The sequence below is a fragment of the Urocampus carinirostris genome, chromosome 4, assembly GCF_059441175.1.
Source record: "Urocampus carinirostris isolate Australia breed hairy pipefish chromosome 4, RoL_Ucar_1.0, whole genome shotgun sequence".
In the NCBI taxonomy this organism is placed as follows: domain Eukaryota; kingdom Metazoa; phylum Chordata; class Actinopteri; order Syngnathiformes; family Syngnathidae; genus Urocampus; species Urocampus carinirostris.
The window spans coordinates 13,949,648-13,962,054 of record NC_142352.1 but is presented as its reverse complement, the minus strand read 5'-3'; the positions used below and the strand labels follow the sequence as shown (position 1 = coordinate 13,962,054).

At 41.0% G+C, this 12,407-nt stretch overlaps 1 protein-coding gene across 2 annotated transcripts in view; it reads left to right on the top strand.

Moving 5' to 3' along the window:
• The first annotated feature begins 237 nt into the window (after positions 1 to 237).
• mettl15 (methyltransferase 15, mitochondrial 12S rRNA N4-cytidine) overlaps positions 238 to 12,407 on the top strand; it is a 61,513-nt gene continuing 49,343 nt past the window's right edge. Inside the window, exon 1 of one of the 2 annotated variants that reach the window (XM_088333702.1) lies at positions 238 to 427. In XM_088333702.1, the coding sequence (XP_088189828.1) occupies positions 383 to 427 (45 nt within the window). In that variant the 5' untranslated portion in view covers positions 238 to 382. The remainder of the gene's footprint in view (positions 428 to 12,407) is intronic. The other variant, XM_088333703.1, reaches the window with a different exon arrangement.

Genomic DNA, 12,407 nt, shown 5'->3' with positions numbered 1-12,407 from the left:
TTTCCATTCAAGAATATTTTAGCACAATTTAACATAGCAACCAATATTCAGCTATAGGCTGTGCCTATTACCTTAATTGTGCTAGTGTCATGTCTTTTTCTTTTCTTTTTTTTCCGAAAACTAAAACAATGTCTAACTATAAACAGAGTACTCATACTTGATTTTGTCTTCTCCATAGGTCATGATAGGGAGGGTGATTTTCAATAGTCTCACTCCCTCCTGCAGACACTTAAAGAAAACATATTTGGCGGGGCACCAAATATGGAATTTGAATTTGCAGATTCAAACGCCTGGATTTTGTGCCATCTGTGGTCCTGGTTCTTACGCAAAATCAGAAGAGTTGCATTGTGTTCAGAGTGAAAAGCTTCCTCATGTGCCTGTCATGCTGAAAGAGGTGCTTCAACACATGGATGTGCACCCGGGTCAGGTAAGTTTAATTTTTTTATATTTTTTGACTCCTTCTGGTGGCAGATTATTTTTAAATTAGCTTCCATTCAAGTTATTTGAGTTGTGAACTATCAATAACCTATAAGTGGGAATTTTTATTGCAGAAATTTTGCTATTTGAATTACAATCAATCGACATATGTTCCTGCTTATCATGATGTCAAAGTTATAGAAGCACCAACACATTATATACAAGCAATTGTGCAATACACAGTATTTCCCAGGTCACCTGTTACTGTGGTAAATGTTTTTGTGTCACGAGGCGTGGTGGGGTCAAAGGAGTGATCGGACCAGAACGGAGGCAGGAGGCAGGAAGGGAGAAGTCAATTGCGTGACGATCCATAAGTTTTATTTAACAAAATAAAAGTTGTCCAAAAGTCAGGGACAAGACAAACAAAAACATTCTTACAATCAGAACAGAACGGTACAGAGTTCCTCCGGCACAAACTCAACAGGGCAGGGCTTAACAGACGGAAAATGTTTAAACCTAAAACAGGACAAGGCATAACAGACCTGGGATTGTGTAGATATGTATAATGAGCCAGCACCCGCAAAGCCCAGAATCCAGCCTTAAATAGCAGACACAATTAGTTGAACTGCTTCAGCTGTTGCCCAGAGGGCGGGGCAGACTGGTCACCAAGGCGACCATGACAGAGCCCCCCCTTTAAGGGACAGCTCCCGAGGTCCCAAAAAGAAAGAATTACTACCTCGCGCCCCGGAATGGTTCGACGCTCACGATTGGGGCAACCCCGCTCCCTCCTCCGAACACGCAGGAACGGGGAGAGGCAGGCGTCATCTGCGTCAGGCGGATCGGAATCGGCGCTCGGCAGGGGAGGGGTCCGGCGGGCAAACTGGACAGGGGATAACAGACAGGCAGAACCGACGAGAACAGGACAGATAAACAGGACAGGCAAAATCAGAAGAGTCGCACTCAGGACAGGCCGATTCAGAAGAGTCGCACTCAAGACAGACCGATTCAGAAGTGGCGATTCAGACAGGACAGGCGGAATCAGAACAGGCAAGGCAGGGCAGGCGGAATCAGAACAGACAAGACATGAGAGAGTCAAAATCAGAACAGACAAGACATGAGAGAGTCAAAATCAGAACAGACAAGACATGAGAGAGTCAAAATCAGAACCGGCAAAACAGGAGCAGCGGAGTCGGACTGGCAGGCAGCGGAGTCGGACTGGCAGGCAGCGGAGTCGGACTGGCAGGCAGCGGAGTCGGACTGGCAGGCAGCGGAGTCGGACTGGCACGCAGCGGAGTCAGACTGGCAGGCAGCGGAGTCGGACTGGCAGGCAGCGGAGTCGGACTGGCAGGCAGCGGAGTCGGCCCGGCAGGCAGCGGAGTCGGCCCAGCAGGCAGCGGAGTCGGCCCGGCAGGCAGCGGAGTCGGAGTCGGACTGTCACGCAGGGGAGACTGAATAGCAGGCAATCGGCACGGGAGTCGGGCAGGCAGGCATGAGAGTCGAACAGGCAGGCGTCAATTCCTCCCGGAACCCCATTCGAGGCACAGCAATGGCCACGACGGGCGGGGCCGTGGTTCGAACGGGCAGGCAGTCGAAGTCGGACTCAGTGGGCGCTTGCCAAGCTGCGTTCTCCAGGTCTCCCCAAATCGCGCTGCGATCGTTCGCTGAGTTCTTGTCGTGGCTGGCTCATTCTGTCAAGAGGCGTGGTGGGGTCGAAGGAGTGATCGGACCAGAACGGAGGCAGGAGGCAGGAAGGGAGAACTCAATTGCGTGACGATCCATAAGTTTTATTTAACAAAATAAAAGTTGTCCAAAAGTCAGGGACAAGACAAACAAAAACATTCTTACAATCAGAACAGAACGGTACAGAGTTCCTCCGGCACGAACTCAACAGGGCAGGGCTTAACAGACGGAAAATGTTTAAACCTAAAACAGGACAAGGCATAACAGACCTGGGATTGTGTAGATATGTATAATGAGCCAGCACCCGCAAAGCCCAGATTCCAGCCTTAAATAGCAGACACAATTAGTTGAACTGCTTCAGCTGTTGCCCAGAGGGCGGGGCAGACTGGTCACCAAGGCGACCATGACATTTTGTTTTTATTTTTTTATCATTTCAATGAAAGATCAAATATGCGATTTCAAAGTTTGCAACTTCTACCCTTACATATCTAAATTGTTATTTTGGAATTTTGTTACTGCTAAATGTTATTGCACTATTGTTCATTGCACTGTTGTTATGATGCACTATTTTTGATTGATCAGTTATTCTGATGCACTTACAACGTATGCCAGTCTCCAAACTCTACCTTTTAAATATTTGTGCTTACGGTATTTATTCTGACATCACATTTGTCTGTTTTTTTTCCCTTTTAAGTTTTTAATTGCGTGTTTATACTGGAGAGCCATGTCTAATCTAGTCAAGTCAAGTCATGTTTATTTGTATAGCCCTTAATCACAAAGAGTCTCAAAGGGCTGCACAGACCACAGTCCCCTGATCTAAAACCTACATGAAGGCAAGGAAAAACTCAAAAACCTCAACATTGTAAACAATTTCTCTGCATTGTTGTAAATGAGAATAAAGACAACTTTGACTTTAATTATAACATACTGTATAAGGGCTGTCGGTCACCCCTCTCGAGGGATATGACCAAGGTAGGTAGATAGATAGATAGATAGATAGATTAGGAGGTCCTTTTTTGTGTCTTAGGGGGACAATGTGTATTATTTGACTACTAGATGTTGCTGTATAGTGTAGTGCAATCAAAAACATCCACTATCAAGTACAAGGAAGAATACAAACTACAGAGACTCAATGGGACCTAAACCCGCCATTGTACTTCTCATTTTTTGGCCCAACTTTGAGTTTTTAATTCCAAAACTACTTTACAGTATACCTTTCTTTGGTGGGTTGGTTGGATCCTTGAACCACTAGGTTTGTAGGGGAACTAATACTGTGGTGGATCTTGAGCAAGTACGGCCTGGTGGCACCCATAGCTCTCCGGGCCATCATGTTTCCACCTGGTCTCAAACTGAGGACCTTTCATGTGATAGGTGAATGTGCTAACGGCATAAAATCACTGTCAAAATAATAATTAAACTATAAGTTATTCACTCTAGAATATATATCTTTTAAATGAATATTTTGTTTTTATTTTTTATTTTGATGGAATAGTCCTTAGAAAATAAGGCTCATAGTTCCCTAAATTTTTTTTCTCTCGCTGATTCCAACTGACTGCTATGCTAAATAGCTTTATTTGAAACAGCCATAGGATTATATATTTTTTTTGAAAATTGTGAAAATGTGTTCTGTGATTGCCCTCCACTGTAATTATTATTTTGGATTTTTTATCAGAAATTTTATTTAAATATTATTTTTAATTGTTTCAGAGCAATGTTTAATTTTTATTTTTTTAATTTTTTATTTTTTTAAATAATTTTTGATATGTACGGAGACTATTAAATGCAAGCTAAACTCAAAAAGAGTTAACTAGGCCTACCTTTTTAAATGACTATTTGCCTCTCCTTCTTATAGCTTTGTATGAATAATTCCCTGGGAAATATTCAAAAACTGACATATTGTTGCTGTCATGTAAAAAATATATAGATAGATAGATAGATAGATAGATACTTTGTTCATCCCCGAAGGGAAATTCACATTTCCAGCAGCATCCCTGAGCTGAGAACAATCGAGAACAATCGAAAATAACACGGGAGCTGCTGGAGTGGCTGCCATTCGTGACGGCGCCGGAAGAAAAGATTCAATTTGAATCATGTACAAACAAACAAACAATTGAATCATGTACAAACAAACAAACAAACAAAATATTCATATATCTCCATATTTGTCATTTCTTAAAATATTATTTTTTGAATGTGTGAAATGTTTACGAAGCAAAACATGCAATTTTCTCTATGTTTAGAATATAAAACATGCAAACATGCTTCCCGAGGCAGGTTGATTTTGTTTTTTCATTAACTGAATGTAAGGCTGGCACAGATGGACATGAGTCAAAAGACTTCTGTTGTGGCAAAGCACAGGAGACATGCAGCCCCCAAAAGATAAGTCAACCTTTAATACTCCCACAATGAAGACAATTGTGATGTAATGTCTTTTTTCAGAAATAAGGAATCCAAATGAAAAATCGTAGGTACATAATTTGTGATGACGATTGATGGGGGCCTTGGGTCAAGGAGTTAGTCAGGATTAACACCAATGCAGTGCTGTTGGCACGACACAGAGTTGCTACGTCGCTCCTGCCTGAACTTTAGCACCTCTAAACTCCTCCGCTGCCCGCCCATTTGCCAACTGTCCTAAGACAGTTTGCCAATCAGATGTTATTAGATTTTATTTTTTGGCACGCAACATGCTGTACACCTCGCACATTTGTTGTATTTAGAATTTCCGCCTCACTGAAGATGTCCGTTCATTTAAATAATTTTTGATGTGATCTTAACCTTGAAGTTGGAAACTGCTTGTGTCGGTTAGCCCAGGCTCACACTGCAAGGAAATTGGACTTTTCTGCACGGAAATGACCTGTACTTGATTGGTTACAGTCCAGCTTAATGCCACATACACGATTTCTTTCACACCTGATCCAGGCCACTTTCATATGTGGTCCTAAATCCGATACATGTCTGGTCCTTTGAGATGCGACTGCTGCGTGAACGGTCGAGACGTATCCCTGCAACCTGCACTTCATCAATGCGACTGACGTCATCGAGGCAGGAGTAAGTGTAAAAATCAACAACCATGGGGAACGAAAACCCAGAGCATTCAATGGAGGGAAAGCGAAGTTTTGGATTTAATTAATTTTTGAAGACACAACTCTGTTCAGCCTCCTGCAGCACAATAACCTTCAAATTGCTAGATACACTCTGCCGTTAGTGTCCATGAGTACTTCCGCAAACACGAACCGCATTGCGTGTAACATCATGTGTCCTCTTCTGCGCATGCGGGACACTTATGGCGTTCACACAAGAGGTAGCATTAAAATAACGGATCGCCTACAAGTCTCATTTAATTGGAGATGTGAACCATCTCACAAAAACAACAGATTACATCAAAACATGGAATTGAGCGTTGAGCTCCGCAAGTGAACCTAGCCTTTAGTTAGTGAAAGAATGAGGTGAGAAAGCTGGCTGTGGAAATAACTGGTTCCAACAGCTGTGATTATTTTTGAGTTTCAACATTAAAGTTAATCCTATAATAAAGCCATTCATGGTCATCAGATGGATGCCAGCAGTCATCAACATGGACAATAATACTAAAAGGTAATAGTAATCAATACTTACTTGCTTAATAGATGATTGTAAAACTACCGTTTAATTAAACCGTAAACGACTCGATGACTAACTGCTTCTGCTGCAGCTCTTGACTATAAAACTATATTAATTTGTTGTTACTTTTTTCCCCACGGACTTTTATACAAATGAACATTGTTGCACTTTTCTCATAATAATTTATGGACTCTTAACAGTGTTCTAACTATCACTTGTTATTGTCCAAATAGATTTAAACTTCACATAATACACTCATGGACTGACTACTGCATTGGCTCGCTACAACGGGTCAGGTGTAATCGACATTTCGTTCTGTGTACATTGTTACACAGAATGACAATACAAGGAAATTATTATTATTATTATTATTAACTTTAACACCCTAAAACGAGGGCTTGTGATCACGACCTGTATATATATACAGTAATCTGTTGCTGTTTTACAGTTGACTTTAAAGCCTTTGATACTTGGCAATCTTTTATTGTGCAATGTGTTCTGCAGCAGACAACACACAGCAAATGCTATCCATGGGGCAGGTCGAGAAGGCAATGCTGTCCATGAGGCAGGTTGAGGAGGCCTGTGTGTGTGTTTGAGTGTGTGTTCGACTGTTCGCAACTGTAAATTGGCCGATATATGCTTTGAGTCAAATAGCTGGGCGGACGCACAAGTCAATGTCTACACCAAAAACAAACTGCGTAGGACGGCGGGAGCTAGTATTGTAGCTGCTTGTTACATTAAAAAAAAGATCATCAATTAGGTCGGACTTTGAGGAAAGTCAGAAGATCGCTAAGAAATGCTAATCACGAGTACATTACAACATGCCCTTACATGCCAAATGTTTGTCATCAGACTATAGCAGGGGTCAGGAACCTTTTTGACACAAAGAGCCATGAAAGCAAAAAATGTTTTAAAAAGAAATTGAGAGAGGCACATCATATATTTTCAGGCAAAATTGAAAAAACTGCCAAACACTCTCTCTAGACAAAAAGCTAATTCTTCAGCGCATTTTATTTCACTGTGTGTCATTTGATGATTTCATCAAATGTATGAAATATTAATAATGCCAAATCCTGTGTCCCAAATCAATGTAAATATGCCATTTATAATTTGTCTTCCATCTTAAGTTAAGAGTGTTGAGGCAATTTTTTCCATGAAATTTGTCCTTAATAACGGTTTCAAAGCAATGTGCATGCAAAGTTCTTTTGCAAAAATGTCACAAATTACTGCAAACGATAAGCATATCGTCATATTCACCTTTGGTGTAGACTGAGCGAGAGAGAGAGAGAGAAGGAAGTGCCTTGCGCTGTGAGCAAGTCGTTTGCCAGCGTTTTTATTCATCAGTTTAAATGGTTTCTTATCGAACTTCTGCATTAAGTTGCTTTGGCTTTATATGGACCAAAATATGGATGAAATCACTTGACTTTGGAACGCCACAGAGAGATGTTCAATAGTTACATTTTATTTTGGAGCCATATGAAAAGAGCCATATATGGCTCCCGAGCCATAGGTTCCCTACCCCTGGACTATAGCCTGTTAATTGTTATTATCTGCCTCAAATTCTAATTCTATGACTGGTTTGGCTAGCTCTGTCATTAAACCAAAAAAATGATATTTAATATTGTCTTTATTGGCATCAACATAAATGCCAATGTTTTTTTGGGGGGATTCCGTTGTACAATGTTTAAAAAATAGGTTTAAAGCAAAGATACAATCAAATATAATGAAATATGTATATACAACAAGGAAAAGACTATGTACATATATTCTATGTTGTATATCAAGGTGTGGCTGAGTGTAAAAAGTTTGTTGTGCTGGTGCTCACAGCCTCTAAGTTATTGTCCTGCAGTTGCAGACTTGACAACGCTGAGGAAAAAAAAGCTGTCCTTCAGTCTGATTGTGGTGGCGTGAATGTTACTGAACTGCTTTTCTGATGGAAATGGTACAAAGAGTGTGGCACGGGTGGCTGGTATCCAATGGCGACGGCTTTTGCTCCCTTTTGACTCGGCCCGCATATATGGATTCCAAGTCAGAGAGGAAGTGGCCCACGATGCCCTGTGCAGTTCGAACCACCCGTTTCGATTGTTTCTTCTCGTGTGATGTGTAGCGGCCGTACCACACAGAAAGAACATCCTTTGCTGAGCCTTCTTCACAAGGCAGCAAGTAGACAAGGAGAGGTCTGATGTTATGTGGAAGCCCGGGAACTTAATGTTGTCCATGTGCTCCACCACTTCTCCATCCTGGAGAAAGGGGGCATAATCAGTCTTTTTAGACTCCTTAAGTCAAAAGTGACCTCCTTGGTCTTCTCGGTGTTTTATTCCATGTTATGTAAACCAAATAATTTGGGATTTCCCGTATTTCTGAAACAAAGTTGGCCATAAATTGTTTTGTACACTGTCAGGCGTAACCTCAATTAATGTTTATTTAATTTTCAAGTCACAGATGATGTGCTTTATTGCGTTGTCAAACCCACGTTTGAAAATCCTCCAATAAGAGTTTAATTTGAAGGTTATACAAAGTTTGACGGACTTGCAACCTGAAGAACTTTTGTACTGATTTTGAGATATTTTTTTTAATAGACTGTTGCTTAATTGTAGGTATTTTTTAATTTTAATTTTCGTTATTTACTGTATTTTCCGCACTATAAGGCCCACCTAAAAGCCTTTATTTTTTTCAAGAGCTGACCATGTGCCTTATAATACAGTGCACCTTATATATGGATCAATATTAAGTCGCAAAGTCTAGCAACTAAAGCAAGCAGCCGCCGACTAGATTTTCCCCCGAAGGCGAAGTCGTCCGCGGTGTATGCTGGGATTTATATACCGGCGTTTCATTTCCTAACCAATGTGTCAATCATCATTTGAATCAGTCACTATTGGCTAAAGTTTTTCGGAGGTAAAGGGGGCGGATCCTTTTTATCATTTACAGGCTCGCTTAGGCTAAAGGGGCGAAACAAAGCCTGCAATTGGCCGAAAAAGATGAATGTGAATTACACGTTGGTTGGGTTGCACTACGGCATAGAGAAAACATTTTTTAATATTCTGTATTGGTAAATATTTTACTCTCCTGGATTTACTACACTCACGGTTGTAAGAAGTATCATTAATGAACGTAAAGGCTGCAAGAGAACTTAGGTGAGCTATGCAGATATATATTTTCCCGGTATCTTGTTTTAGAACGATCTTGATGTTTCTGTGATGAGTCTATTTTTAAACTAAATTCAATTCAAAGTGTTTATTGTCATATGCACAGTAAAGAACCCCGTTTTTCCTGCACAATAAAATTCTTACTTTGCTGTCCACACAGTTGCCAGCAAAAAATAAAATGGAAACTAAGAAATGTTTGTTTGGTGACATCGTACGGACACCGCATCCGCACGTGTCTACGACACGTATTTGCTTCTTTGCAAGCTTTCGTAACGTTAAGGCGGTAATAAGTTTGACTTGAACTATCTGACTGTTTTGTCGGCGTTCCCATTGTAGCGCCTTATAATCCGGTGCGCCTTATGTATGGAAATATAGGACCAAAAACTATTTTTGGGGGGTGCGCCCTATAACCCGGTGCGCCTTATAGTGCGGAAAATACGGTAATTATAATTTTTAACTGGTTCAGGATTTAGCAATGACAACAAAGTATTACATGTGCTAACAGTTTAGTGAATTAAAAAAAAACACACACCCTGGCCAACATCTTGCCTTATTTGCTTTTTCACACTCCTTTTTGGGTGTTCTAAATATTGAAAGAAGATGCTAATTAATAATTTATACTTGAAATCAAATACTCTTACAGGTATACCAGGGCTGATTAAGAAAGATAGTCTTTTTAGTCTTCTAAAAATTATAGTAATGTCTTAGGTTGTCAGCTGTCAAGGATGTCCTTATCCTTCCATTGTCTCATTACTGCCATGAGTGGAACATGTCATTGTAGGATAGTTGGTGGGGGTGTGCTGTGAAGACAGTGTTATTTAACCATCCAAAAAGCTTCCCGAGTTGACAGAGTGCATGGTAGTTTGCCGGCCCTTAGTCAACTCTGTGGGTTATTTGTCCTATAGTGTTGTTTTACTACTTTCATTTATAATCAAAAGTTTGAAAACCCTTTTGATTAACCACTTATATCAAGACCTCAATTAATAAGTACTCAAAATATTTGTTTCCTGTAGCAGGAGTACTGGGATTGCAGTAACATCGAACTATGTCACAAACACAGATAGAAATACAGATGTTTTTTTGCATAATGGGAAGGTTCCTTTTTGTACTTTGAAAAATCAATTTTCAAGCAATGATAAACTTCATGACCGTCTGTCCTTGGTCTCAGCATAGAAAGCTTTATTATCGTTCATAGAAAAAAACAAGATATTGCGGGCACACTCCGCTGGAAGCTGAAAGGAGGTCAATGAGCAAGTTTCGGTCTATCATAGACAATCTGCAGCATCCACAGCAGCATCCCCACAGCACCATCTCCAGATGACAGGCTTCCATCACTGCCCTGCTTCACTCACAAGCTCAGGAAATCACAATTGCAGCTTTTCAATTTCACCTTTGATAGGGAAACACTAATATATCACGTTCCCTGATTTTTGGCTGATTTGGTCCTATTCTTTGCAGAGGTCTTGGAGTCCAAAAGTATTGAATTGTGCACAAGGCAACATTTCTCGTTACAGTTCAATATGTTAGTGGTGTTACCACTAGTCTTTGAACATACTTTGTTTTTGGATGGAATCCCCAAACTTGAACAAAATTTGAATAAATGAGAATCTGTGGCTTAAAAAAAATAAATAAAACAGTGTTTGCAGCCAGTCACTACAGAAGCGGATAAGGTGGAAACTAAATTGGTCAAAAACACATACCTTTAGCTTGACCCAGCTACTTAATTATTATAACTTGTAGTATACAGTGGGACCTCGCTACTTCGCGGTTCGACGTTCGCGGATTCGGAGCTTCGCGGTCTGTAATGGTTAAAGGGGCGTCGCTACTTTTTGCGGGAATCCCCCCTCGGCCAATGACCCTAGCACGGCGCGCCGTTCTCGTTTCCCGGTGTTGTGCCCAAATCCGACTCCCGTACAGAATCCTCCCCCCCCTCGCGTGAACCCGCATTCTGCTGCGCTTCCGACAAAAGCGATCGTATTCTATATAATACACTTATTGAAACCATAAAGCGAGCTAATTAAAATAATTGGGCGATCGTAGTCTGTATAATACGTTTATTTAAACAATAAAGCGCGATCGTATTCTACTAAATGCGTTTGTTAACGCGGATGAAAAAGTCACCAACGTCACGTCTCCCGCTCGGGCGGCGATGGCTCTACATGGCGCTACACGGCTTTTGATGGGGGGAAAGGGGTAGGGGGGACCTGTGGGGGTTAGGGGGGGTGAAGCGGAAGCTACCAGTACACTCAGTACGGTCAGAGTAAGTCGAGAGCCTTCCCGGCTTAGCATGGTGCTGGTGGTTGGCAGATTTTCACTTTTTGCGGGTGGTTTTGCTCCCCATTAAACGGGTCTAATAAAATAATAATAAAAAAAAAAAACATTTTTTTTTTTTTTTTTTTTGGAAGGTGCGCCGCTACTTCTCAGATTTTCACTCATCGCGGGTGGTATTGGTCCCCATTAACCACGATAACCGAGGTCTTACTGTATATTGTTTAAATCAAAGAGCAAAAATATTACAGAAATATAACTATTTATACTTAATTGTGTATAAGGACTTTGCATTTAGGTATTTCTTACTGATTGACACAACCTTAAACTGCATTGTATTCATCTGACCCCACATAAGGATATTGCTTTAAACACCGACTGCATTTGTTTGAACGTCAAATAAGTAATTTCATCATTTTTGGTTTTGAATTGATAATTAACTGTTAGTCTTCTTGCAATGTTTACTGTTTTTCCTGGGGTGAGCGTGGGTATGCTAATCAGATACATACACTGCGAATCTGGATTGGGATGACTCATTCCTGCAACACATGCTTCAACTCCGGTTTGTGTGAGGTCCACCTGCATTATCTGGAACTTTCTAGCAAATTTTGAATAATCAGGAATAGGATCCATAGATTGCAACACTTTCATCACGCATTACTGCTCTGACTTCGACATCATTTTCTTGGGAGTAGTCAAGGGACCTCATCAGGATTGTTTTCCTCCAATGAGACCCTCCCTGTTCAAAATTGTATTGTTTAGAAAAAGGTTAGATCTGTTGCTTGTTCTTGGGGGGGAACAAAATCTGCAAATGTTTAAATGAGCTCACAGTGTGTAGATCAGGGGTCCCTAACCTCTTTTTAATTTTTGTTACTTTTTAGGCTAAATGGCGCCCAGTTTCACCTGCATATATAAAAATAACAAATTACCATGTTATTACTAGGTAAATAATATGAAGTAGGGTTAAATAAACTAAGCCAATCACTAAAGACATATTTTCTAGAAAATCACAATGACCCAGCACTGTCGAGCTATTTTCAGAACAAGTCAGCGAGCACCTTAGCTGTCCTTGGGGGGGACGCGCCCTGGGGCCCACAGCCACCATGTTGGAGACCCCAACGTACACTGTAGACCAGGGGTGTCAAAGTCATTTTAACTCGGGGGGCCACACGATAGAACAAACATTCTGTCGGGGGCCGGACTTGTAGATTAAAGAGAAAGAAAAAGAGATAAAGAAATGAGAGAAAGAGGGAGGGAAAAGGAGAGAGGGCGGGACAAAGAAAGAAAAAGAGAGAGGAA